Below are 27966 nucleotides of genomic sequence, written 5' to 3'. Positions count from 1 at the left end.
GGTTGGAGGGACTTTGTAGACCATCTCTTCAGCCCTGCTAAGATCCCAGGTCTATGCAACAGGATGAGGCAGGCTGGTTCCTACAGCAGCTGCATTTATCTATGATACAGTATTTAAATTCAGAAATAAGTCTACATTTAACAGCCAAGGTTCAGTCATTTAAATTTATTTATTTTCCAGAATACGAACTATTGTCAGTAGAAACCCAAATGAAGTGACAGTACCACCTTCAATCTTAAGCAGTTATGTTCAGGGGAAAGGTTAAGGCTTGTCAATAATCTGATGCTATCAGCTCCCCTGGGGCTGGTTTTACGTCAGTGAAGACACTGCTTCCGCTCCATTTACTATGTTCTCAGTTGTTTTCATGATGCAGACACCACAGACACAGAGATAACAGGTTCAAATGTTTTCTCTACTGTGATTTAAGAATAAAGAGTCCCTATTAGCCAGGCCTTGTGGCCCACACCTATAGTTCTAGCACTCGGGAGACTGAGGATTGAGTTTAAGGCCAGTCTGGGCCCTGTCTCAAAACAAAACAAAACAAACAAAAATTACCATACAAAAATGCACCCCCACACAAAAGGTGCATTCCACCTTTGAGCACAATGATTGTAGAGACTGCACTGCAGCTGAAGGGCCCAGCTGAGCACCTAGTATGGCTGTTAGTGGCTTACCACAAAGCCAGGTACTCAAGAGCAAGAAACTAGCTGTGGCCTCCACTCATCCTCCAGCCCGCATCAGCGATTACATCTTCTGAACTAGAAACCACAGCGCATGGCTGTGGCAAAGGGTCTTCTGTTATTTCTGGGTGTAAAAGGTGATCTGAGTGATTTACTTTTATATGTCAAATACTGACCACCAAGCATTTCAATGGCTTAGATGACAAAATCTTTCAAATCTGCACAGTCCCAGGAAATTCACTTAAAGTCACCAAAACCCAGCAGCGCCACAGCCGCGAGGGCTCGCCCTATGCTTCATCGGATAGCAATTGTCTCTAGTATGTCTTTCAGGAGAAGGCAAGCAAGAAAGGGAAGACAGTCAGCCACCATGATTAACATCCAGGCAATGGTCAAATAAGTAAAGATATGCTTAATTATGTCAGAAAGTGGGGATCAAAGGCAAGACAGTGCTATCAGGAAAGCTAGAGCCCAGAATGGATAATCACTCCCAATGCGTGTTATGGCTCCTAGGTGGCTGGATGCTGAGTTAACGTTAAAGTTTACAGGAGCGACAGTCGCCAGCAGGCAGCAGATGTGCGCCACGTGCCCACATCAGGGCTTCTGTTAGTTTCTGGCTCCCAACCCTTCTCAGTGTAGATCACTTAGGCTGGAAAGCCTGGAAAGTTCCACCTTATAAAACACCTTTGCTTTAAAAAACATAGATCCAGTGAATAGCAGTAAAAATGTGAAAATAACTAAGAATTTAGTAGTTAAACTCTGTTAATCGCCCAAGGTCATGGTCTACTGGGATTAGCAGCAGTACAGCCGTGAAGCCTCTGAGCACCTAAGAGTCTCTGTTACCGCACGTAAAACAGAGAATTTCTCATTTCTGCGCTGCGGTCTGCTCATTTCTCTTTACTTTGAGGAAAAAGGCCAAGCCATCATTTGCTTTACAGCTACACAAATTTGATGAAGGTTTCACAAGGATTAGTGAATCAAAGAGGAGATTTCACGCCGCTTTCTGGAACAGATCAGACTTGTCCCCGGGAAAGCTCAGAGCTTGGACTGCAGGGGCTTCAAGTGCTTGTAGTAAGATTCGTGAACCTGCAGAGAAGCAGACGACGCCAGTGAGGAACTTCCCACGCTCATCAGCATTTCTCTTTACGACAAACAAAACCTTTCAACTGAGAAACTATGTGGACCTTATACAGACACAAATTCAAATATTTTTGTTTGTTTTGTTTTTAAGCCGGGGCTCATTATATAGCCCTGGTTGGCCTCAAACTCATAGAGATCTGTTTGCATCTGCCTCCCCAGTGCTGGGATTAAAGGTATGCCTCACCATGCTCGACCTTTATTTAAAAAAAAAAAAAAAAATGTGGGCTCTGTGACTGACACTGTACAGAATTAAAAGAGAACTTTGGAAGTTGGAAAGATGCTGTCTTGTTTGTTGTACCTCTGTTTTGTTCAGTGGGGACTTCTTGGCCCACTCAAACAAGTTCTCATACACGTTCCCGTCATAGCGGCCAAGAACAGAGCCGAGAGTCATATCCTTAAAGTCAAAGGCGTCCACCAGAGCAACAGCATTGGGGCGGATTAGGGTGAGCAACTCCAGTATCCGATTGTTTACTTGTGACATCTGAGCCCCTGTGATGATGTTCCCCTAAGGAAAAGAGTAAAATGAATGAATAAAATTGTGTACAGATTAGACACTTACACATGCAGAACTGTAAGTAGACACTTACACATGCAGAACTGTAAAGACATTTACACACAGAGAACTGTAAGTAGACATTTACACATGCAGAACTGTAAGTAGACATTTACACACGCAGAACTGTAAGTAGACATTTACACACGCAGAACTGTAAATAGACATTTACACACTCAGAACTGTAAGTAGACATTTACACACTCAGAACTGTAAATAGACATTTACACATGCAGAACTGTAAATAGACATTTACACACGCAGAACTGTAAATAGACATTTACACACAGAGAACTGTAAATAGACATTTACACACACAGAGAGAACTGTAAAACAACTGTTTAAGTCAAACAAACAAGTACAAAAAGGCTTCTGCTTTGAAAACACCAACCTCAAGAAAATCTCCTCCTTTCTTGCTGATGCCATAGAGAGAATACAAGAAACACAGGTTCCTCAGGACAGCCTGGACGGCTTTGTCTTGGATCTTGGGGAGTTTATCTGAAAACAGCTTAACCGCCACATAGTGGCAGTGTGCCTAGAGGAAAGCAAACGTGGAGAGTGGGAATCCTTGAGAGGTGAGTGTGGTGGCTTCTGTGTCTAATTCCAACATTTGAGAGGTGAAGCAGGAGGACTGCCATGACTTCGTGGTCAGTTTTAGCTACTTGATGAGTTCCAGACCAGCCTGGGTTAGTGAAGGCCTGTCTGAGAAGACAGCTACCACCGTGACCAGGGCACTCAGGAAGGGTCAGCAGAGCACAGAGCACAGCGCCGCCGGCATCAGGAAGGGGCAGCAGAGCACAGTAACCCCGGCATCAGAAAGGGGCAGCAGAGCACAGAGCACAACGCCCCCAGCACCAGGAAGAGGCAGCAGAGCACAGTGCCCCTGGCATTGGGAAAGGGCAGCAGAGCACAGAGCACAGAGCCCCTGGCATCAGGAAGGGGCAACAGAGCACAGTAACCCCGGCATCAAGAAGGGGCAGTGGAGCACAGTGCCCCTGGCATCGGGAAGGGGCAGCAGAGCACAGTGAGGAGAGCCGCCACTGACCTCACTCGCCCGGACAAGGTCAACAGAAGTTAGGTTCCATGCTACTTCCTTGCTCTTCCTGTGACTCATGTGAGTCTTAAGTTTTTTTGCAGCAATTTCTATTAATCTGTTGAGCAAGAAGGAAGAGTAGAGAGCTGAGGAAGCCATCATGGCTCTCACTCCTCTGCTTGGCCCCAGCTGGAAGGCCCTATAGGTGGCCGCTGACCTGAATGAGGGGAGCTCACCTGGCTGCTCGAAGCTTGTAGGCTTCAGTTAGGTTGTCCAGGCTGTTGATGTCTACCACAGCTGGCCAGACTGCCACCTGCTGTGGCTGGATGCGCTGACTGGGCAGGTCATTCAAGTAGGACACCAGGCCACCCACCAACTTCCCTGCGTGCACCTGGTCATACATTTTCATCAAGAACCTGGAAGTCACCAAAACACATGCTTTAGTGACGCTATTCAGGTGACTTCACACAGTCTGAGCATGTGCTGACTAACTTTAGATCAACTTGAAACAGGCTAGAGTCATCTGAGGAGGGAACCACAGAAAATACCTACATAAAATGGGGCTGTTGCAAGCCTGTGGAGCAGCGATTTCCAGCCTCCTGGTCACGACCCCACCAGAAAGCAGGTATTCACATGAAGACTCAACAACAGCAGCAAGTCAGTTATAAAGTAGTGACGAGAATGTTGTGCCGGGGTCACCACAGCATGAGGAACTGTACTAAAGGGTAACAGCCTAAGGAAGGCTGAGAACACGGCCGCAGAGCACTGTCTTAATTAGTGCTTTGGGGAAGGGTCCAGCCCACTGCGTGTGTAGTCCCTGGGCTAGTAGTCCTAGATTTCTATAAGAAAGCAGGCGGAGAGCTGGGTGAGGTGGCACACACCTTTAATCCCAGCACTCAGGAGGCAGAGGCAGGTGATCTCTGAGTTTGAGGCCAGCCTGGTCTACAGAGGGAGTTCCAGGACAGCCAGGGCTATGCAGAGAAACCCTGCCTGGAAAGACAACAACAACAACAACAACAAACAAACAAACAAAAAAGGGGCTGAGCAAGCCATGAGGAGCAAGCCAGTAAGCAGCACCTCTTTGTGACTTCTGCATCAGCCCTGACTCCAGGATCCCGCCCTGTTTAAGTTCCTGTCCTGATGACTTTGGGTTTTTTTTTTTTAAAGATTTATTTATTTATTATGTATACAACATTCCTTCCCTGTATGCTTGCAGGCCAGAAGAGGGCACTAGATCTCATTACAGATGGCTGTGAGCCACCATGTGGTTGCTGGGAATTGAACTCAGGACCTCTGGAAGAGCAGTCAGTGCTCTTAACCTCTGAGCCATCTCTCCAGCCCTCCTGATGTCTTTCAATGATGAACAGCAATATGAAAATGTAAATCAAATAAACCCTTTCCTCTCCAAGTTGCTTTGGTCATGGTGTTTCACCTAGAACAGAAGCCGGCACCGGGAGAGTGGGGTGTTGCTGCGACAGACCTGACCATGTTGCTCTGGGGAGGGCGACAGAAGGACTTATCGGGAGCTCAGCGGCTGCTCTGTAGGATCCTGGAAGACAATGCTGAGAGCGGCACAGACGATGGAGGCCTGGCCTGTCAGGTTTCCGAGGGAAGCAGAGACTCCACCAGGCCTTTTGTGTGAAGCATCTGTGGTGTCTGGTCAGCTGGGGCTGAAGAATCAGCTGTGATTAACAGGGGACCAGAACCTCTAAAGTAAAACCTCTGCTCTGCTAGGATGTGACTGAGAAGAGATCAGCATCACTGAGGTCAAGGCTTCAGAAGCATTTTCTCAGGGGTCAGCACACAGATGTGGTCCAGAAGCAGCAAAGGTCGTAGCTTATGTTGGCAGCTGAGCCTGGTAATGTGAGTCAGGTGGTGCTGGTTGTGAAGGGATGGCACTGTGTCAAGGCAGAGTCCCTGAAGAGAGCCCCTGAGAGGCTAATGGTGAAGGTGCAGTCCTACTGGAGCCCTGAAGACAAGCTCTGTGTGCTGCGGAGGGCAGCAGAGCTGAAGCGACCCAAGCCCCTTGAAGGAGCCCAGATTGTGAGGGATCCCAGACAGTGACATAAAATTATTTATCTGCTGGGAGTTTAATTTGTTCAGATTGTGATTGTGCCCTGGTTCTTCCCTCTTCAAGTAAGAAAGTTATTTTTTATTTTATAGGCATCCACAGTTGAAAGGCTTTGAATTTTTAAAAGAGATTTTAGATTTTAAGAGATTTTGGATTTTTAGAGACTGAACTTTGAAAGTGTTTGAAACGGTGGGACTTTCAAATTGTGATATGGTTTTATTTGTGGTATTTATTAATCTGAGATCTTGGGGAAGAACCAAAAGAAGGAAAGGTTATGTCTCAAAAATCCTTCCTCCCCAGGTTGTGCCGGCCATGGAGTTTCATCCCAGCAGTAGTGAACCTAACTAGGGCAGACCACAAATAAGAAGTGAGTCGTGACGGAAGCGAAATGTCCCTGCCTGTCACGGTGGAGTCTGTGGAGACTGCTCCTCACCTGGCCGTCTGCAGCATCATGACAGTGTTCTCCCCTTCGAAGGTGCAGGCTGGGGTAAAAGTGACGTAAATATTTGGAATTCCGCTGCTGTGAGAATAGCCGTGCCCACCACAAGCCATCCGACATTCTTCAATACCAGCATTGGCCGTCCAGGTAGTAAAAGCTTTAAGCCCAGCGGTGAGGGCGTGAAGCTAGGGGACAAGTACAGGTCATGAGAACCCTGGCTTAGAACCCACCTTCTAATAGGAAGATGCATCCTCCTGGAAGTACCAAAGTGTGCATGGCTGCTGAGGAGGGGCAGCTACCCACGTTCTGAATTACCGATGCTCTCACACCTTTCTGAATGGCCGGACTTGGCCAAACACTCACCCCTTTCTTTAAATGCTATCAATAAATATTCTAGCTTCAGATCTGGTCTGCTTTTAATTTTGAAAAGTTTCAAGGTTATGTAATTCCTTTCAGGGAATTCCAACATACAGTTTCTGCTGGATGTGTGCCAATAGGCAAACATGTAACCTAAGGGAATCTATGGAAACCCATGGGTATCAACAGGCAAATGAGAAAAGTGTGTCCATACCTCGGGCAGCTCACTCAGGTCCCCTTGGCCAATGCTCTCATTAATTCGAAGGTAGGTCTCCTTCATGTACCGTCCTACAAAGTGGAAGGCGTAGGCAGTGGCCAGCAGTGGGAAGAGTTTATACTGCTGGGTTTGAAAATCCAAAATCTGTGGTTCTGGTTCACTAAATAACAGAAAAAAATTAATAAATATTTACTTGCGTTATCCCAGGTTTCAATTCAAGTATCCTGATGCAGCAACTGAATTCCCTCACATGGCCCTTCCTGGATGACGGTGACTGTCACTACTGTCATTTTACTAATGGGGAAACTGAGAGATGAGGAAGTCTGTCTGAGGTCACACTGCTCAAAAGGGTAATTCTTTGGCTCTATAACGTCAGATTTTCTTTTTCCCCCTGGTTGTTTGAGATAGAGTCTCTGCATGTAGTCCTGGCTGTCCTGGAACTCACTCTGTAGACCAGGCTGGCCTCGAACTCACACAGATCACCTGCCTCTGCCTTCCGAGTGCTGGGATTAGAGGTGTGCGCCACCGCGCCCAGCAATACTCTTCCCCTCTCTACAGCACTGCCTCAGTGTTTCTGAGAGGAAACTACATCTAATGCTACACAGAAACTCACACTGGTCAGCTCACAGGAAGAGGTCGCCTCAAAAGACCAGCCCACCACAAGGCTCAACATACTGTGTTCTGACCACAAGCCTGGAGATGACACAGTATGTACGTTAAATATTTTAAGAGTTAAGAATTGACAAAGGTCCTGGGGTTGAATATGATGAAGATAACCTTGTATATGTGTATCAAACTGTCAGATAACAATAAACTTTTTTTAAAATTAAGTTTTGTAGGTTTTTGTTTTTAATTTTTAAAGAGAGAAGCAGCTGCCTGTCTGCCCTCAATCCCTCCCCACCATGCATGCTAGGTAGGGGCTAGGCCCTTGGGAGGCCTAGCACATGTGAGCCCTGGTTTAACACTGAGCACCACAGCTGGTCCATGGTGTAAAGGCAGAGGAAGTGGTTATTCTGATCCATCATCTTAAGCACAGAGTCAAAGCAAGCCATCAGAAGAACCCATCTTGGGCCCCACCCTCACCCTGGCTTGATTTCAGACTGGTGCCTCACAGCGCTGTATCGTATGGCAATGGTGCATGCCTTGGACAGACACCGAGCTGCATCTCCCACAAGGAAGGACCGGACGAACACCATGGTTCCATACGTCAGCTTGTTACTCAAGGGTTTCACATATGTGCCGTCAGGCTTTACCTGGGAAAACAAAACACATCTGAGCATCTTTCTGTAAGGCCAAGAGACCATGAACCGATTTTCCAAGTGTGTCCTGGAACAGCAGGGGACCTGGCTTTAGCAGGACCTGGCAACTGGGCTGAAATACTAAATTTTGCTCCCTACTCGGACCTTTTGAACCAGAGATTTTGGGAGCAAGGGCTTTATTGTAAGATACAGGCTTGGAGGCTGGAGAGATGGCTCAGAGGTTAAGAGCACTGCCTACTGTTCCAGAGGTCCTGAGTTCAATTCCCAGCAACCACATGATGGCTCACAACCATCTGTAATGAGATCTGGTGCCTTCTTCTGGTGTGTAGGCAAACACTGTATACATAATAAATAAATCTTAAAACAAAACAAAACAAAAAAACAGGCATGGGCTTACCCAGGCCATAGTGGGGCACTCCTCTAATCCCAGCACTCGGGAGGCAGAGGCAGGTGGATCTGTGTGAGCTCGAGGCCAGCCTGGTCTACAGAGTGGGTTTCAGGACAGCCAAGACTACACAGAGAAACTCTTTCTTGAAACAAAACATAACAAAGTAGACATGGGCTTGCCATGCAGTTCAACCTGACCTTGACTCAGTCCCTCTCTCTCACGTGGACATCGTACTGGGCTCTCAAATCTGCATTCTACTGGCCTTCCAGGTGATTCTAAGTTGCTTAAGGGCTTGAGGCCCACAGGCTCACTAATGAGGTGGTACTTTTCACACCATCCTTAACGCTCCTAAGTCACTGTCAGAATAAAAGGAGTTCAGAAGGAAAAGCATGTCACTTCTGCAACCAACATTTAGAGGCTGAGGCAGGAGGATTGCTGTGAATCTTAGCTTAGCTAGTCTGGGATACATAGAGAAAACCTGACAACAACAAACCCAAAACCAAATAAACAAATATACCTGGGCATACTTCATCAGCATGTTCTCTCTAGGGATGCGGTAATTGTCCATCTTCAGGTAGCCGTTATCCATCTCTTCATAACCAAATTTGGGGCCAATGTCCCCAACAGTGATACCTACCACAGGCGACGGGAAACACATGAGATATTTATGCTTTGGGATTCCTTGCCTCCCTATGTTCCATTCAATTGTGCCTTACGCTTTTTGCAGTTTATTTTATTTTATGCGTGTGGGTACTTTCTCTGCAAGTCTGTCCATGCACCCTTGCATGCCTGGAGCCTCAGGAGGCCAGAAGAGGGTGTTGGATCCGCTGGACGGGAGTTAGAGCTGGTTGTGGGCCACCATAAAAGTGCCAGACTGAACCCTGGTCCTCTGGAAGATCAGCCAGTGCTCATAACTGCTAAGTCATCGCTCCAGCTCTGTGTACTTTTAATGTTTACCTCGTCATCAGATGAACAGTCCTTACCTGGCAAGGGCTTGTGAGTTCCAATTTCACGGATAGGGACAACAAAGGCATGTAGTCCATAGCGCTCCCCTTGAGTGATGAGCTGAGCAAGAACGATGGCATGATTGGATGTCTTCCCGACTGCAGCATCAACAACAGGAACAAGTCAGTGTGCTGCTCCTGCTTTTCAATTTTCCTGTCTCACGAACTCCTGATCCTACCACCGCTATGTGCTAAATGCCGCTGGGATCACACGTGTGCACAGCACGCTTGGGTGCGCTCTTGTATTTCTACTGATTACACTGCTCTGGGGAGGCAGCTCATGCAGGTACTACGCCGTGCATTCGGAGGTCAGAGGAAAACTTGTGGGAACTGTTCTCTCCTTCCACCACACGGGTTCCAGGGACTGAACTCAAGTCATTGGGTCGGCACAAGTACCCCTCCCTGCTGAACCCTCTCACTGGGCCTGTTCTTACATTTCCAAACGGTGGAAACAGGGAAGTGTGTAAAAGTGAGTCCTTTCCCATGCCAACCTCACAGAGCTTCGGGACAAAGCTTACAGTTTTGTTCTTTTTTTTCAGCAGATAAATTCTACATTAAATAAAAAGTTTTTCAGTTGTTTTAACATTTACTATTTGTGTGTGCACATATCAGCACGAAGGAGGCAGGCATTTACACGTGACACAGTGCATGTGGCAGTCGGAGGACAACTTGAACATCAGTTCTTTCCTTCCACTGTACGATTTATGGGGCTCAAATGCAGGTTTGCGGGCTTGTAGCAAGTGTGCCTTTACCTGCTGAGCCAGCTCCCTGGGGAATACAGGCTTTTGGTTCTGGGAGTTGCCCCAGCTCTTTAGCTCACTTCGATCCTGGGATACCTTCGTTCTCTTTAATAAACTGCCTCATTTCTATCACACAACAACACTCTAGTCAGGTGTGGAATTCCAACACTTCAGAGGCAGAAGCAGTAGATTTCTATGAGTTTCTATGAGTTCTAGGCTAGCCAGGGCTACAGAGAGAAACCCTGTCTCAAAGAACTAAAAAAAAAAAAAAAAAAAAAAGCCAGAGGCTATTCTGAAATACTTAGAGTATCTGAGACCAGCCTTGCTCCCCAAAACAAAAACAAACAAAGACAGAATGTAAATAGCAAAATCTACCAGCTACTGTTACACCTGAACTACACATCCCAAGGCCAGAACTCAGAGTGAAAGGAGACACTAAATATATATTTATATAAAAGTTATTTACAATAGAAATCTGAAAGTAACTCAAATTTTCGACAGAAATAACAAGTATGGAAGCGATGCTGGACAGTGGTGGTGCACACCTTTAACCCCAGCACTCAGGAGGTACAGGCAGGAGGATCTCTGTGAGTTCAAAGCCAGGCCTGGTCAACAAAGTTACTTCCAGGATAGCCAAGGCTATTACACAGAGAAACCCTGTCTTGAAAAACAAAAACAAAACAAAAAAATAATAATAATAAAAGAAAAGAAAAGAAAAGAAAGAGAAAAATTTATTTTATTTTTGAGACAAGTTCTCACTACGTAGGTCTGACTGGCCTGGAATTTACTCTATAGAACAGATGGGCTCTGAACTCATGGAGATCCGCCTGCCTCTGCCTCCTGAGACTGAAGGGGTTACTACCATACCTGGCCAGGAATTTTATTTTAATGATGACTATGGGAGCTATGGTACACAGGGATACTTAGAGGAAAAATTAAGCCAAGTATCATAAGACAGTCATTACTGTTATGCTTTTGCCATACACAAACAGACGTAACATGGACCACAAGAGAATGTAAAACATCTCATAATAATTTAAGACTTTAACTATTTTTTTTTACTTCACAATTATATTCTAAGATCTACGTTCTAAATACAATCTCACAATAAGTCCTCAAAATGTTCAACAACAACAACAAAACATTCAACAAATGTTTAAAAAAAAAATCAACTTACGCCCCCCAGGCCACCACTTAATAGACGTCACAGTAGGGCTGTTGAGAATGAACTCTTGGGTTTTGGGGTCGTATGTGGCAGTGGTCTCCAGGCCTCGAAGATGAGTTCCTAAGGAAAGAGAGCACACGACCTTGGATACAGCAGACAGGAGAGACTAACAAAGCCAGGCACAGTCAAGATTCCCTGCCAAATCCTGAAAGGTCCAGGCCTCTGAGCCTCTGAGAAAGCCCAGACCAGCAATGTGTCTGTGACAAGCTGTGAGTGGTGAGCACAGCACGAGGCTAATCCTCCACTGGCTGCACACGCGAGTGCGGGGACATTCCACTTCCTAGTGTGGCTCAGTGGGCGTGTCATATTCATTGAGACTAATGAAAGAAAATGTAAGGGTAGCTAATGTTCTATGTAACAGAGATGTCCACTCTCCTTTAAACCTAGTTCTTTTACTCTGTGTGCAACTGTGCCATGTGTTGGTACACATGAGCCACGGCACACGATCTGTGGAAGTCAGTTTTCTCCTACTCAGTGGGTCCTGGGGATTGAACTTGGGTCACCAGGCTTGGCAGCACATACCTTTACCACTGAACCGCACTGCCAGCCTGGGCCCCATTTCTAAGTTTCAAAATGACGGTTTCAACTCTAGTGAACTATTTACCTCTGTATTTCTGAGGATGGTAAGGCGACATGTGACAGAAGCAGACTTTGGCTAGAACTTCTGTACATTCAGAACTTATTGTAAAATGGTCACTAAAATGGAAGCTAAGAACTTGAAAACATTTATTCATTATGAAAAATGACTTCCTATAACTCTCCTACAAGTCCAAAAATGCCTGGGTTCACTCTGTGGCTCTCTAGGGCCAGGCTCCACCCAGTGCTCACTGCTCAGGAGAGCAAGGAAGCGTGTGCTCCAGTCCCACGTGCTGCTGGAGACAATGGACACTTCCACTCTGAACTCCAGCTGTACACATCTCAGTTCTCTGGAAAGCACTATAGGAAAATGTAATAGAACTACACTGAAACAAATGCTGAAGACTTCTTTTTAACAAACTACTTTGAGGCTTCACTGAACACTTTGACATATCTAGAAATTTCCACACCTAGCAACAGAAATGGACTGTTTGTGAACAACAGCCTTCAAAGCTTAAGTCAAGACACCAGGCACGGAGTAATCTCCTTTGCCAAAGGAACCTGGTGACACATCAGACAGAGCAGGAAGGACAACATGGTCTCTCACGACAGCGTGTCTTGTGAGGAGCCTATGAAACACTGCTCAGCAGTAAGAGACGCTATATGGAGTATACACTTTTTCTGAGCCTCCAAACGGGAACAATTAGGATGGGGCAATCTGAGATGACAACTCAGAACATGAGAGAAACTACCACCTCCAGCCCCACTTGGTTCAGAAAGACAGGTGAGGCGGCAAGTGTGTGCAAACAGAGTTTGACGTCACTGGCCTGGAAGGATGGCTTAACTTTCCTAACCTCTGGTCAAACCACCTTCAGCACTTCAAGGTACAAGTAACTTCAAGGCATACTTACTGCATGTTCTGACTATAGAAAGCTGCATATCCCCTACAGGAAGTCAAAGGGCACTCATATGTTAACATTTATGGGTTCAGAGTCTACACGTTCAGATTCTACAGAATGTGTGGGAAGTAGGCCTAACTGGTCATTCCTGATCTTCTGAAGGACAGTCAGGAAGAATCAGCAACCACAGTGGTAAAGTAACTTCATTTCCACTGCCAGACCCTATCCAGAAGCTGGACTCTGCAGAGGCTCACACAAACAGCCAGCAGCATCCTGCCGAACCATCAATAGCTCATGGCAGGTGCTATACAGGTCCAGTTGGCAGGGCCCACCCACCCAGAAGATAGACTAAATACACTGTACCATGACCCATCTCTGTCTGGGCATAAGTGCCCGTGATCTCCAAATTCCAGGCTGGCATGAAGAAACGCTCTTGCTGCTCTGCGGTGGCCTGGTGAAGCAAGGTGGGCAGGAACATGCCCAAGTGAAGGTCCAAAGGCTCAGGTCGCCCTCGGTGTACAAAGCTTCGAAGAAGTACCAAGGATGGACAATTGAGGGAAGCATCAGCAGGGTGTGAATCAGTGATGTGAACAGACAGAGCAGGGAGGGAGAAAAAACTGTGAGTACGAATCAACCACGTGCACGTCATCAAGGAGGGGAGCACTGCCCTTTTCTGTTCTCTCCGTGACTCTCAACAGTGTTCATCCTTCTGAAGTGGGCAGGGTGTGCAACAGGATGGGCTATGGAGACCCAGGCCCAGGTAGCACAAACAATGTGCAAAGGCAGGACTTCAGGCTCGCAATTAAATGAAAGGAAACAAGAATTTTGGGGAGAATTAAAGGGGAACAAGGAGTCCTTGGGTGGGGCAGAAACAGGAAAATAGGGCAGTTCTCTTGGGGCTAAAATGAATCCAGGCTAAGGTTCTCCTGGATGCAGTTTTAGTGAAGTGTCTAGACTGGGACCCTTTCTGTCTGTTCAGAAAGCATGTAGGACAGACCCAGTTTTTATGTGACTCATTATGCTGTTTGGATCTATGGGTGCAAGCGAACACAGAAACTGACAGTGCTCTCCCTCCCAACAATTGCAGCAATTAAAGACAAACGATCCTAGTCAGGACCATTAGGATTGCAAATTACGCGTTTGTGCTTAGCAGGGCCTGTGCTCCACGATGATGTTATTTAATCATCTTAGAGGTGAGCCTTCCAACCTCTTGGCTTGTTCCAATTTGTTCCATCTAAGCTGGGGAGGCCAAGGCTGAGATGCTCACCAGGACCTCTCCAAGGCTAACCACCCAAAAGACACAGTGATTCCCACTTTATAAACAAACAAAGATGACGGCCGAGCGCCACATCTGCATCAAATGATGGTGGCGCGCCAGGACAAGGGTGGTTGGTGAGCTTAATGTTCAAGTGTGACACGTGCTGAGAACGTCTAAAATCCAGAGCTGCCCTTAGAATCATCAAAACAGAAATCCCAAAAGATTGGCCGCTGGCAGAGGAGGTGAAAGGGCAGTGGGGACTCTTGGTGCTACTTTCGCAACTCCCTATGAATTTGTAATCATTTTGAAATTAGAAAAAATATTGACATTGATTCATGGAGCGAGCTGTGATGGTGCACATCTGTAATTCAAGCACATAGGAGGTTAAGGCAGGATTCAAGTTCAAGGCCAGTTTAAGCCACACAAGGAGAAAGCCAAACCACATTAACCAAATCAAACCAAACTGCACTTGTGAGGAGCCTTTCTTATTCATGAACTCTCCCAGCTTTTAAAAAGCCAGCACTGGGAGTGGGGGTATAGCTCAGTGGTAAACAGTTTGCTCTGGGTTTGTTCTATCACAAACAGACAAAAACCAAGCTATTCTTAATCCCACACACCTAAACCTAGAACTCATACAGGAGGCCCTGGATTTAAATGAGGGGGTAGCTCCAGGCTGTGGGAGCTCATGCTTAGTATACTTAGACCCTGGTTTAATCCCTGGTGCTCTCTTCCCCCAAAAACTAGTATCCAGTGAGAAAAAGAAACACATGCCAGGCCCTAGGTGGTAACTTGCACCTTGGGCTGGCAGCAGCCCACTTGCTGCTTTCAGGAGCTGCTCCTGGTAAGACTGCTGGTGAAGGAGGAGCCTGGACATGGCCCCTCCACACCTAGGGGAGGTTTGTATCTGTGTGGTGTGCTACAGTAAGGATGCAAGTGTTATCAAACACGCTGAGGACGGCAGGGCAACCGCTACAAGAGTATCTGGGGGGAAATGTTCTTGTAGCTAACACAGATATTAGTCACACATGAATAAGATTTAGAAATGCACAAAGAGAAAGGGAGGTTTCTCTACTTGAAGTTAGTTATGCATGACAATGATATACAGATATATATTTTATCAAAAATTGTAAAGCATAGCACTTTTGGAAAAGTGTTAGTCAGTTCTTTTAATGCTGCCATTTGGAAAGGTCTCCTCAGCTCTCCTTATGCAGGCTAAAGCTGGAAAGGCTGGCAGCCAAGAGCAGGGAGATGATCCGAGTGAGCTGCTCTGGGGCTGGGAATACAGTCAGTAGTGGGGTGGCCCAGCATGCATGAAGTCAGTTCCATCCAAAGAAAAACCAGGCCGGGTGATGCACACCTATAATTTCATCAGACACAGGCAGATCCCCACAAGTTTGAGGTTAGCCTGGTCTACACAAGCCCATCTCCCACAAACACACGCCCCACAAGAACTGACTAACAGGAAAGAATTAACTTAGTTTCTGCCTGAGAGATCCAAACAAGGAGAGCATTTCCCAAGAAAATAAAGAGCTCTGCTAGAACCTAACTCAAACTCCTGCCGTGCTTTCTGCAAGGCCTGAGTAGGCCAATGCTGAAGGTGAGGGAGGAGGAGCTCATGTTTGAGGCTAGCCTGGGTTATACCTTTGTGAGGATGGTAGGGCTTGTCTGTAATCCCTATGCTGCAGGGCAGGGGTAAAAGGAATGATGAAAATGCAGGCCAGCCTGGTCCAAATAACGAGTTCCAAGCCAGTAAGGACCCTGTCTCAAAACAAAAGAGAAAGCAAAGGAGGGGCTGGAGAGATGGAGAGCGCTTGTTGCTTTCCCCTAAGACCTGAGTTCAGGTCTCAGTACCTACGTAGGATTAGGATGATTCACAACTCCTGTGATTCCAGCTACAGGGGATCTTCTATGCTCTCCTGACCTCTGTGGACACACACACACACAAATAAAAATTAACCTAGTGTTGGTTTTTTTTTTTTTTTTTTTTTTTTAGACAAGGTCTCCCTGTGTAGCCCTGACCAGCTGAGAACTTACTATGTAGACCAGGCTGGTCTCACACTCACAGAGATTTACCTGGCTAAAAATAAACCCCAACAACAACAAATATAAAACCACCAAAGGATAAAAAAAAAATGTAGGCAAGAATACCAAATGCATAACTCTATATTTTGTTTCAGTGGTTTGGTACGGGAAATTGAGCCCAGGGCCTTGCACACACTGGGCAAGTACCCAACCTGAGCTCCATGCCCAGCCTCTAGACACAGAGAAGCACACCTGTATAGTACATTCTGGAAATAACGTCATGCCATTACAAAACTCAACAAGAAGCGACAAAGCACCGACAGGAAACAGCCGTTAGCTGAGGGACACAGAAATGCGGGAAATGTCTGAGGGTCGCTCTCACGTCAGCAGTGGTCACCACGAGCTCTATGGGCCACGTCACAATTACACCTTAGAGCATTTGATAACTCAGCTGTCAACCCACCAGAGGAATTACTCTCGGATGGGGCAACCCGTCAACAAGGCTCGTGACACTGACTCGGAAAGCTGCTGCTTTCACCTGTAATTTCGCGTGTGCAGTATCAGCTATGATACTTCCCCATTTCCACCATTTTCATGTGATGTGCACATGTAATCTCATGATTACATCTCAGTCTTATGGGCACACACATTTGTGGATAGTCAGGAGGATGACTTCTCTCTACACTATGTTCTCCACATGTTGGTGACAAACTTAGAAGCCTGTTCTCTATCATAGCCTTACTGACAGAACAAGTTGGCCAGACATGCGTCCTCTGGACAGATCACAAATGGAACTTTGACAGATCCTACTTATGAAATTGCAAGTGTCTGGCCTTGTAGGATCTGAGCCCTTCAGAGGATTTACGGTGAACTAGGGCGGTACTGCAGGTGTCTGGCCTTGTCACCGTCCTTCAAGAGATCAACAGTGCCTATGTTGCCCTAAGCTTCCTTCACTAGCACTCCCTGCTCTGACTGAAAATAGCAACTAACACTCTGAGCCAGTTTTTGATGCAAGATTTTAGATTCAGTAGACTGTGTTTAGGTTCTGAGATTCAGGAGATAAGAAAGGCTATTAACTAACTCTCTTCAGATATTATTAATCATACTTAAGAAATGTAAAACAGTCCACGTATTCTTTGCCTCTTCCTTAGATCTCTCATTGGTAGTCTCTTCCCTTTGTGAGAGAATGCTGGGACCGGGGTTGGCTGCAAACTAGCGGGTAAGTTTTGCTATGTGCATCTCCAAAGAATGCCTGTGTCCCTGGGAATTTTCCTTGCAGCTTTTTTATTACTAACAAGTTGCTAATGAATGGAGGAATACATGCTAGGGGTTCTGTAACAGCAAGAAAAATAAGAATACAGAGATAAAACTGAGAATGCAGAAGAAATAAGATTAAAAGAATGTAGAATGTAGAGAAGTAAGAATGATAGAATTGGGACAGGAAGTTAGAGCTAAGAAATTAGAGACAATAGAGACAAGGGAATTTGAACTAAAGAAGAAATAAGGAAAACGACCCTCCTACACTGTGTGACATAACTGTAGAATTCTCTCACTCCTTCCTCCCCAGATCCTGGGAGGTTTTTCTCTGAGGAACCCTGGGTAGGGGCTGAGACTCTCCCTCTCTAAGAGAGACCAATCACAGGAGAGATTTGCACCTACTCTGAGAAGGGCACATTGAACACACAGAAGAAATGCTTAACACATGAGGCAGGAATGGAGAATTATTTGGCAGGCACAATATTGTGAGGTGTAAATATATATATTTACTCCTCCTTTACTGCAGGGCTGGGTTAAACCGAGAGATGCCCATGTGCTAGGCAAGCACTGTTCTTATACAGAGCCAGATTCCAGCAGCAAAGCAGGACTGCAGATGCACGCAGTGCTTGTCTAACACGCATGAAGACCGGGCTCTGTCCCGCATAAAAGCAAAAAGATACAGACAGAAAAAGGTTGAGAAAATTACAGTAACCCAAAATCAAGAAGGAAGTCTTGTGGGAAGTCACAGGATTCAGGCAGCTGGGAAGAATCAAGACTAGCACAGGGGACAGAGTCAGAGCAGCAATGCAGGCATTCATGACTCACAAAACCAAATCTGTTATCATCCAAGTTTTGAAGGGAGAAAGGAACCTTTCCAGCGAGAGGGATCTGCCAGGGCTGTCTCCAGGGCAGCACCTGTGTTACAGAGCTAGATCCTAAACCAAAGTGCTAATGTGAAACAGGCAGCACAAGAAACGGTCCCTGTAAGATGGCGCGTTCTTCAACTGGTCATCTGCTTTGTGACCTAAAGAAACGTGTGGGTAGGATGGCTGAGGTGAGGCTGGTTTCCACACTGTTCCTTCAGCTCCTGAGCCCAGCAGAGTGCCCTTCCTCAGCCCAGGCCTGGGCCTTTCCAAGAGGCTCCCAGATCCACAGAACAGGTCTGTGGAGATTTCCTGGTGTGTCTTAAAGGAGGGAAGCCATACTCTAGAGCAGCATTCTTCCGACTCTCCTCTAGACACCGCTGAGGCGCCAGTCCTCTAGAGAACTTCCTACAGGCTCCTTCATATTACACACATCAACACAACCGGGTGCTCTGATGTGCTCAAATGCCACCTCTCCAAGCTGCTCAGTAACTGTTAACAGTGCATATCCGCGACAGTGACAATGGCTTTAAGAAGTGACACTGAAGGGTGTTCATAGGCCAGAGCCCTGAGGAAATAAACTCAGAAAGGGGAAACTGGATTTTGATGCAACAATTTAAAAATAAATTCCCAAACACATAGCTACAGAGAAGGAAAAAGATCAAATTTTTGAACTCATGAGGTGGTCGCTCCGGGACCACCAGATGTGGACTAACCGTGGCCCATCTCCGTCTGGGCGTAGGTACCAATTATCTGGAGATCTTGGGACGGACGTATCCATTTCTCTTGCTGAGCAGTGGTGCCCTGATTCAGCAAGGTAGGAATAAACATGGAGTAATTGAGGCCCACAGGTTCCACAAAATTGACCAAATGTAGTCTACAGGAGAGAAAAGAAAAGCGTCTCAGCCTCATGCAGGACACTGTACCCACACTCACTCTCGTTAGCTTGTCATTAGCGTGTGCCATGATGGGGAAGGAGGCACGTGGAAGTCAGAGGCAACAACTGCTCTCCTTTCATCTTCAGGTTCCGGAAATCAAACCCCATTTGTCAATCTTGGCAGCAAGTACCCTGAACCATCTTGCCAGCCCCCCAACCAAACAAAAACTCTTGGCCCTGGGGATGAAGAGCAGAAAACTGAGGACCCCGTTTTTTAAACTAAATGTAGCCTCTACAGTTTGCTGTATAAAAAGCCAAGCACAGGCTCTTAGGGAGAGCTCTTCTCTGCACCTCAGGGCAGAGTCCTCCTGTCTTCCTCTGGTGCAGGATGGGCCAGCTCCTCAGACAGCTCAGCTCGTTCCATCCTGAGCCACAGCCTGGAGTCTTCAGAATTCTTGTCTCATTTTTAAAAAAGGAAGTCCAGTATAAATTATACACTTAGTCTGAAACAATGGGCTTGGTTGTCATCTCTGTTCTGACTGCATGGGTGTTTTAGTGTGGGTGTGGGTGCTGTGTGTGTTCTGCGGCGTTCCTTTCTGGGTTAACTTCCTTTGAGGATCAAAAGGAACTCCACAGACATTATTATAGGGCTGCTAGCAAAACTCCTGAGAATAATCTATTTTAATGTTTTGTTTTTCTTCTCTCACTGTATAACCCTGGCTGACCTAGAATTTACCATGCAGTACAGCGTAGTCTCAACTCCTGGGAATCTTCACCATTAGGCCCAGGCTGGGACTGCAGGCATCTGCCACCACACCAGTCCTCAGGAACAGTACAACAGCCTCTGCCTAGATGACCTAAGCACACGCCCTGATGAATAAGTATGTATTGCAGGGCAGGACCGTGGATCTCTGAAGGTCTCCAGAACATCTAGTGGAAGTGATTTAAAAATTGCCCCCAATGGTCAGTGAACATTGCTTCCGATTAAGGCAACTGCACTTGGCCGTGAAATCCAGTCCGCAATCACTTTCACGTCAAACAGAACCTAGAAAACACAAACTGAGCGCACTAGTCAGGGCTGTGCCTGCCATGGACTTCCTGGGGTCTGTTTTGCATTCTGGCCAGGTGTGCACCCAAAGAACTTGAAGTACAAATGCACTGTCACTTAAGAGGTGTTACCCAGGAGACACTGAGCTTCACAAGGAGCAGAGCATGGGCTACAGTAGGAAAGAAAGACTGTCACTCCAGAGGGGCCAGCCCTTAAAAGCAGCAACAGCAGCAAACACAGTAACTGCCTACTGCTTCCTTCCCGCAGTAACACTGCACAACCAGCCAGACTCTTCAGCTTCCCATCAGTCACAGCCACTCTGAGACACTTTCCATACGGATGTTCTTGGGACTGACACTGCCAATCAACCCAAATGAGCCAATGTGATTATAGAGTCTGGCAGAGGGAGTGACTTCTGTGTCCTCCATCCTGGGGAATGTTAATGGGTGCTGCTCCGTGAGCATTTGTACTGAGGTCAATGGTTTCAGCTGTGTGGTCAGGGTACAGAGATCACCTTCCAGCTAGGGCAGGTGCTTAGTCTAGCATGGAGAAGGCACTATATTCACTGCCCAGCAAAACAAATAAAACATTTTTTGGGTATGCTAGGACCAAAGGCCCAAATGACCATGAGATAACTGAATAGCCAACGTAAGTACAGAGATGACGATAAAGCCCCAAATAATGAAGTGTCTCTGATTTCTGTAACGTCATATTTATTAACTATTATTTTAAACTGGGTGAAACTGGTGTGGCACATGCCTATTACCTCAGAGAAACAGAAGGCTACGGCAGGAGGAACTTAAGTTTGAAGATGCTACGAAGTAGAACAGATGAGAAGCTGGAGGGGATACGAACAGAAAAGGGAACTAAAAGCTTGGAGACCGACAAATGCCTAAGTCACCCTCCAGGGAAGACTAGCACGACATCCCAGCAGGCCTTCTGAGTCTCACTAAAGCCATTGCTATCACACACTTCCCATTTCCACGAGTGCGTGTGTGTGCGCGCATGTATGGAGAAAGGAAACAGGAATTTCTGAGAAATAAGGTGTAAGTGGGAAGCCAAAAATGGTGACTATGTAACACACCCACATTTCCATGAGGGAACTGAAAAGGCTGAGCGCCTTAGTAAACACTCTGAAAAGTGGGAGATGAAGTTATAAAGATATTAACACAGAGACAGCTTCAGGAATGAGAGGAGCTGGGTGTGACAAAGCTATCCGATGAGCCAAGCACTCAGAAGGCAGAGCCTGCACATTGCTGAGAGAGCAAAGACAGCACAGTCTGCACAGTGAGTTTCAGGCTAGCCAGGTCTGCAGTGAGACCCTGCCATGACGGAGGAGGGGACAAGTAGGACACAAACGCCAATGTTTTCTTAATGGAAATTTCTGTCGTTTCCCCCTTGCCCAGACCAGCTGAAATTTAACTGAAGAACAAAATCTATAGCTGGAGATTTTGCACACCTGAGAATCCAAACACTCAGAACTGAGGTGGGGGTCGGGGCGTGGAGAGAGGGAAAGTCTGGACTACAAAGGAAGACCCTGTCCTGATCAGAACATAACAAAACAAGGAATAAAATCTGAAAAACTGTACTTTAGTGATGCTTAACCCCCCTGCAGGTGCCTGTCAAGAAATCAGGACTTCAGTAACGAATTCAGAGGGACCGGGGACAGAACCCAGGACCTCAGACATAACCAAGTGTTCTATCAACAGAGCTCTACACCTTAACCAGCTCCAAGGAGTCAGCCTTAAAAACCCCAACTGTCACTCTTAAGAACATTTTCTTTTCATAGCAAACGATGTAGTCAAAAGCACTCAAAAAGCTGAGGCCAGATGTTTTCCAAAAGTCCCAGGCCAGCGTGGGCTACAGGGTAGGACCCTGTCTCTAGTGCAGGGAGACGAAAGAAGTCTCAGTGGTTAAAGTACTGGCTGCTCTTTCGGAGGACCTGGGTTCAATTCCCTGCACCCACATGGCAGCTCACAACCATCTGTAACTCCAGTTGCAGATCCTATACTGCTTTTGGTCTCCTCAGGAACCAGGCAGGCAATTAGTATATAGACAATTAGTGTATAGACAATTAGTGTATAGACATACGTGCATACAGAACATCCACACATACTATTTTTTTTTAAAAAAATCAACTTTGTAAAGTAACAATACATTCTTAAAAAAAGAAAAAGAAAAAAGAAAGAAGTCCCCAAACAAGACATAAAAGAGACCATTTTAAGAATAAATAGTAGGCCGGGTGGTGGTGGTGCACGCCTTTAATCCCAGCACTTGGGAGGCAGAGGCAGGTGGATCTCTGTGAGTTCGAGGCCAGCCTGGTCTACAAGAGCTAGTTCCAGGACAGGCTCCAAAGCTACCAAGAAAACCTGTTTCAAAAAAAAGAAAAGAATCAATAGTAGCTGAGTAGAGTGGTGGTGGTGCACGCCTTTAACCCCAGGGTTCAGGAGGCAGAGGCAGGCAGATCCCTGAGCTCTGAGCTCAAGGTCAACCTGGTCTACAGAGTGAGTTCCAGGACTGCCAGGGCTGTCACACAAAGAAATTCTGTCTTGAAAAACAAAACAAACAAACAAAAAAAAAAAAAACAAGAAAAAGAAAAAAGAAAAAGTAATAAATACATAACGAAGAGACCAATAAACGCCCTGAATCCTCAGAAATCCCCCTGCTTCGTCAATTCTAGACTCCTCCCACGTTTTGTTTATCTGATGTTTTACAATTCATGGTAAGTTTTGGGTTTCTTCCTAACTTTTTATTACCAGATGAAACAGACTTGCAACCTAGTCTGCATGAAGGCAAAATAAGCCATCTGCAAAAGTGATATGGAACTAGGCAAAATGGAATAATGGTAAGTTTTTCTTAATGGCACATAAAATCCTGCCGTGAGTTCCAGTCAGAGCTCAAGATACAGGAGCGATTACACGCCCACAGAGGCCTGACTCCAGGCACTGCCGAGACCAGCCTCCAGCCTCCTCTGCTACCTTGTACTGATATCCTTGTCAGAGGGCACTGAAACTTATCGCTGCTATTTCATCTGAAAAGGAGGCGCGGTCCACAGGCAGGACTCTGCTCTAGGCCTCTGTGACCTCACTCTTGTCTGGCTGCACATTGCACTCCAACACAGGTTACGAAACACGCTGTATCACCCACTGACAGAACAAACAAGCAACGCTTCTCTTTTATGTTGCTTTGAGAAGGTATAAAATCTCAGCAATCTTCAAGTTTGTAGATCCAACATAGTCCATTTTCTAACTCTTTCCTAGGATTTACTGTGCTCCAAAATCCCACAAACTACAAAATTTACAACCAAAAATGATTATTTGCAAGTTGGTGAGTGTTCTGATTTGGGCCGCCAAACTAAACACAAGAGTTTAAATGTAGCTCAGACTGTCTTCAAACTTGACAGACACACAAGGGTGACCTTGATCTGCCTCCACCTCCCACAGGTAGGATTACAGGCACTTGTCACCATGCACTATACAAGTTATTCACGATTAGTACGATTGACTGAAGGTGTGAGGAAGTCTTTAAGGGGCAAGCAAATCATTTCACCGTCACAGTAATGACCAAATCAAGTCAGGAGCACTGGCTGCACTGTACCCGCAGCACGAAGGAAGGAGGAAGGGCAGGACTTGTAATCACTTACATCAGTTCTTGAAAACAGTCTTAGTAAAATTTAATCTCTTTAAGCCAGGCAGGTGACTCATACCTGCAACCCCAGCACTCAGGAGACTGAGGCAGGAGGAGTACTTGGATTTGGAGGCCAGTTTGTACTCACAGTGAGTTTCAGGCCAACCAACCTATCTCAAAAAACCAAACTTTCTGTTGTTGCTCAGACACTGTAGATTTAACATAGGGCCTGGGACATACCAGGTAAAAGTGAGCTATATTTCTGGTCCAAATTTTTCTTTCTTCTTCTTTTTAATTAAGTTATTTACGTACAAGAACACTGTTTGCAAGTACGGCGTTGGGTTCCATTATAGCTGGCTGTGAGCCACCATGTGGCTAGGACCTCTAGAAAAGCAACCAGTAGTTTTAACCTCTGAGTCATCTTTCCAGCTCCCTTTATTTCATTTTTATTTATTTATTTGGTAATGCTAGAGATTGAACTAAGTAATTGTGCATGCTAGGCACCTAGGCAAGGGCTCTACTGTTGTGGTAATCTCCAGCTTCCCAATTTTAGTTTTATTGATGAGAACAGTGGAGTTTCTGTATGATGTAAAAACCCAGAAAGAAATAAAAGATAAGCATCAGAGATGGCACAAAATGTGTGCCCGTTAAGGCTAAGGGAGGAAAGAGTCTCTATGAATAACTGAAAAGCAAAGAGTAACAGAGTGAGTGAGAAAAGGACCCGTTCCCCAGCAACGGGATTACGGCAGGATTATGCACAGGACGTGATGGATGCTAACTGCATTCCACAATGCTGGGTTCTTAGAATGTGGTTTAGAATATCAGGTTCATTCTGAGACCTGACATGTTGGTCATCCTCTCTCACATTTCCCATTACTTTATACCCGAGGTACACACTATAGAAAAACAAATCTGCTATTATTCTAAAATATTTAAATGTCTGGTCTTGCAACTACAACGTTTCTCAGAAAATCAGTAGGCCTTTCTTCCCTCGTCTTCAGTGCTGACGATCAAACCCTGGGCCTGTGACTACCAGGCAACATGTGTCCCACTGAGCCACACCCCTGGCACAGGCAGCTCTCTTACAAAGTGCAAGCTCATTCTGAGTTTAAATAATTGTAACTGGGATGTTTGAAACAAAATAATTTTTATTACTATTTATTTGTCTTGTCTTTTTTTTTTTTTCTGAGATAGGGTTTCTCTGTGTAGTCTGGAACTAGCTCTGTAGACCAGGCTGGCCTCAAACTCTGAGATCAGCCTGCCTCTGCCTCTTGAGCGCTGCAATTAAAGATGTGAACCACCATCACCTTGGCTCAAAAGAATTTTTTAAATTACATTTTAAATTTAATTCTACTGTGTGTGGGAGGGTACATGACGACCACCTCTAGTAAATAGGTCAGAAGACAATCTGTGATTCTTCCTTTAATGTGGGTCCTGGGGATTGAACTCGATTATTAGGCTGGGTGGCAAGCTCCTTTACCCGCTGAGTAACCCCCTCAACCCTTAAACTTTTAAAACATGAGATACAAAACTGAGCATATCCATTCATATTAGCATTTTACAAATATTCTACTAAAAGACTTAGATGCAAAAGTAATATTATTTTGGGCTGGAGAGATGGCTCAGAGGTTAAGAGCACTGACTTTACTTCCAGAGGTCCTGAGTTCAATTCCCAGCAACCATATGGTGGCTCACAACCATCTGTAATGAGATCTGGTGCCCTCTTCTGGAGTGTAGGCACACACGCAGCCAGAACACTGTATACATAATAAATAAATAAATCTTTAACACAAAAAAGTAATATTATTTTTCACACATAAAACTGATTCATGAAACGTTCAATTTGAGCCTTCAAACACCATTTAAGATTAAAAAGGCCTCCCAAACTGCAGCTGTAGTATGGACTTGCACTACGTGTTAACGTGCACCTACTTTTTAAACCACATGATCTCTTCAGGATCTGAGATGCCAAATTCCCTCATCTTCTTCACCATGCTGGCACTCTTCTTAACAGCCACCTCGTAGCGCTGGCTGCGAGTGAGGAAGTTATAGTCTTCATGCTGGAAGTCCGGGTCGTTCAGAATCAAGTTCTCTGCAAGGGAGTTAAATGACATCAAGAGAAACAGCATTCACCCTCCCGGAATCCCAGCAGATTAGAACGGAGGGCTGTCCCCTCCTAAGTAGGGAGTCCCGGCTTCCCCTAAACTCCAGGGACCCCAAGTTCTCATCCACAAGGGTCTTCCGTCTGGTTCTTGAGAAGAGGGAGGCCTGACGCTGCAGCCTCACCGATTTCTCGGCGGCGCCGGGTGTTCTCCGGACTGCCATCCAGGATGTTCGTGATCAGCTCGGGGTTGAAGGTGGCGGCAGCCCGCTCCTTGCGCAGATCGGGGTTCATGGTGGCGGCCAGGGTTGGTGGCAGAGGAGGTGGCGACAGTAGTGACAGACGCCAAGACGACGACGACACGGATCTGCTGCGGGAGCACAGAGCCGGCCCTAAGAGCTCGGCAGAGGCCGCCCGAGGCCCCGCCCCGCCGGCTCCGGCACGCCCCGTCCCCGCCGCCACTCCACGCGTGACGGCTGCGATCCCGGAAGCCGGGACCGCCCGCCGGACGGACGAATCCCCTGCCGCTGGCCAGGGGAGGTCCCCGAGCAGCTCTTCGTCAAGGAGACCAAGGTAGAAGGTCAAGAAATAGCTGCGGAGCAGGGAGAGGAGCGGGGCGCTAGCGGGCGTCGCCACTCCGGGTTCACGTGATCTCTCCTGGCCGAAAGAAGACGCGCGCCGCGGATTGGCCAGGGCTTTGAGGGGCGGGATTGCGCCTGCGCCGTGAGTACTCGCCTGGTTCCAGGCTTTGGGGTCCTCTCGCTAAAGTCTTCCCGGAAGCGAGAAGTGGAATGGGTGACTAGGGCCTAGGGCGGGGTGAGGAGGCTGGTAGAGGGAAGGTGTTGGTTTTCTTGGAATCCACCCAAATTGGAGCAAAAGGGGACCAGGACAAAGGTCACGTTCGGGAAAAGGTTCATTACTATTGGTTAAAAATTTTGGTGACTTGATCTTAGAGGTGTGGGCTGCGAGGCTTGCGGCTCTTGGGAAGCTTCGCGGTTTATCAGCGGACAAGGATGTAGATTGAGAGGGAACAGGACTTGTTTCTCTATGTTTAGTAATCCAAGACGTTTTCCTCCTAATCTGGCAGGGCCTACAAGTTTTGAAACAGACTTTGCGTCGTCATCATCATCATCAAAGATGTAATTGTACGCTTGCCTAAGAAGCCCTAATGTACAACTTATAACAAAGAATTTCTTAGCCTCCAGGACAGCCAGTTTTCGCCAATTTGCTTTTTAGTTCTTATTCTTTAAAAAGCGCAAAGTTGGTACTAGCTTTGACTCCCAGCACTCGGTGGAGTTCAAGGCCAACTTGGTCTACAGAGAGAGTTCTTGTACAGCAAGGGCTACACAGAGAAACCCTGTTTCCAAAAGCAAGAAATGCTCAGTGGTGGGCTGGAGGTGCAGCTTACTTAGTGCTAATCTAGCATGCTCGGAGCCCACGATTTGCTCCCCAAGCATCCCATAGACTGGGCACGGTGGCACAGGTTTGTAATTCCAGGTTGAGGTCTGAGGATCTAGAAGTCCAGGCCATTTTCAACTGTGTAGAGTTTGAGGGCAGCCTGGGTTGTGTGTTGACCTGTTTCCAAATGTTTTTAAATGCTAAATAAAATGCACTTTCTTCACTTAATTTATTGGTCTTTCGACTTCACGCCACATGGGAGAGCTAGTCTGTTACTGCCCTCTAACTTGCCCTTGTAACAACATATTTCAGACCCATTTACATTAACATTGCCTCAAATGGATACAGTCAATGAAGGATTTATCTTGAAAACAAAATTTAAGGAAGCCCCCCAAATTCAATATTTTAATGCACTGCTTTTTTCTCTTGTGGCAGGAGATGGGCCTCTGAGCTACATCCCCAGCCCCACAATATTTATAAATTCAAAAGAGAAAATAAGCAAAATGCACACTCAGGAATCTTGATAGGGAACAAAGCAGCTCCCCTTTCACCCAGATTCCCTGGTTAACGTTTGTCAGGGTTGCTTTGCCGATCACCTGCCACTCAGCTTTGTTTATTCCCTCACTTTTGGAGCTGTTTGAGGAAATGTGGAAGTCCTTATTTGCTTACAAATTATTATTGCTTACGAATACCTAAGAATCTCCTAGAAATAAGAACACGCACAGGAGAATTACGGTTAAGGTAACTGAACGTTGACGAAACACTCCTGTCTGACCTACATCCCTTTTCATGGCTTTACTGTTGTCCATTACTGCCCTTTACCAGATATTTTGCTCATCTGGAATCTCAGCTGGCATCATAAGTGACATTATGTTGCCTGCTGGGGGCTGTTGCAATAGAATGCCGCAGAGTGACTTAATTTACAGGCTCTCTAAAT

General features: G+C 46.2%; 1 protein-coding gene across 4 annotated transcripts; it reads right to left on the bottom strand.

Annotated features, from left to right (window-relative positions):
• Positions 1 to 150: 150 nt before the first annotated feature.
• On the bottom strand, positions 151 to 26028 carry Acox1 (acyl-CoA oxidase 1). 4 transcript variants are annotated; one of them, XM_038326308.1, is made up of 14 exons: positions 25817 to 26025; positions 25463 to 25622; positions 12942 to 13102; positions 11056 to 11163; positions 9118 to 9237; positions 8652 to 8767; positions 7571 to 7740; positions 6485 to 6647; positions 5908 to 6098; positions 3640 to 3819; positions 3416 to 3521; positions 2762 to 2905; positions 2116 to 2322; positions 151 to 1763 (listed from the first exon to the last, which is right to left on the bottom strand). In XM_038326308.1, exons 1-14 carry the CDS (start codon positions 25923 to 25925, stop codon positions 1713 to 1715), a joined length of 1986 nt encoding a protein of 661 aa, XP_038182236.1. In that variant the 5' UTR covers positions 25926 to 26025; the 3' UTR covers positions 151 to 1712. The 4 variants fall into 4 exon arrangements, with proteins under 4 accessions (XP_038182236.1, XP_038182235.1, XP_038182238.1 ...); XM_038326307.1 differs by lacking the exon at positions 12942 to 13102 and adding an exon at positions 18695 to 18855 and having other exon boundaries at positions 25817 to 26024; XM_038326310.1 differs by lacking the exons at positions 25463 to 25622; positions 25817 to 26025 and adding an exon at positions 18695 to 18759.
• Positions 26029 to 27966: the final 1938 nt, after the last annotated feature.

The sequence above is a fragment of the Arvicola amphibius genome, chromosome 4 (assembly GCF_903992535.2).
Source record: "Arvicola amphibius chromosome 4, mArvAmp1.2, whole genome shotgun sequence".
Lineage (NCBI taxonomy): Eukaryota > Metazoa > Chordata > Mammalia > Rodentia > Cricetidae > Arvicola > Arvicola amphibius.
Note: the sequence above shows the minus strand (reverse complement) of the source record. Positions and strands in the feature narration are given on the sequence as shown.

Bases quoted from the DNA above. Each gene is read 5' to 3' on its own strand.
- Acox1 (XM_038326308.1), bottom strand. From the start codon at position 25,925: ATGAACCCCGATCTGCGCAAGGAGCGGGCTGCCGCCACCTTCAACCCC. The intron at 25,623-25,816 runs GTGAGGCTGCAG...ACTCCCTTGCAG, and splicing joins CCGGCGCCGCCGAGAAATCG to AGAACTTGATTCTGAACGAC. The intron at 3,522-3,639 runs GTGAGCTCCCCT...CTTGCTCAACAG, and splicing joins TACAAGCTTCGAGCAGCCAG to ATTAATAGAAATTGCTGCAA.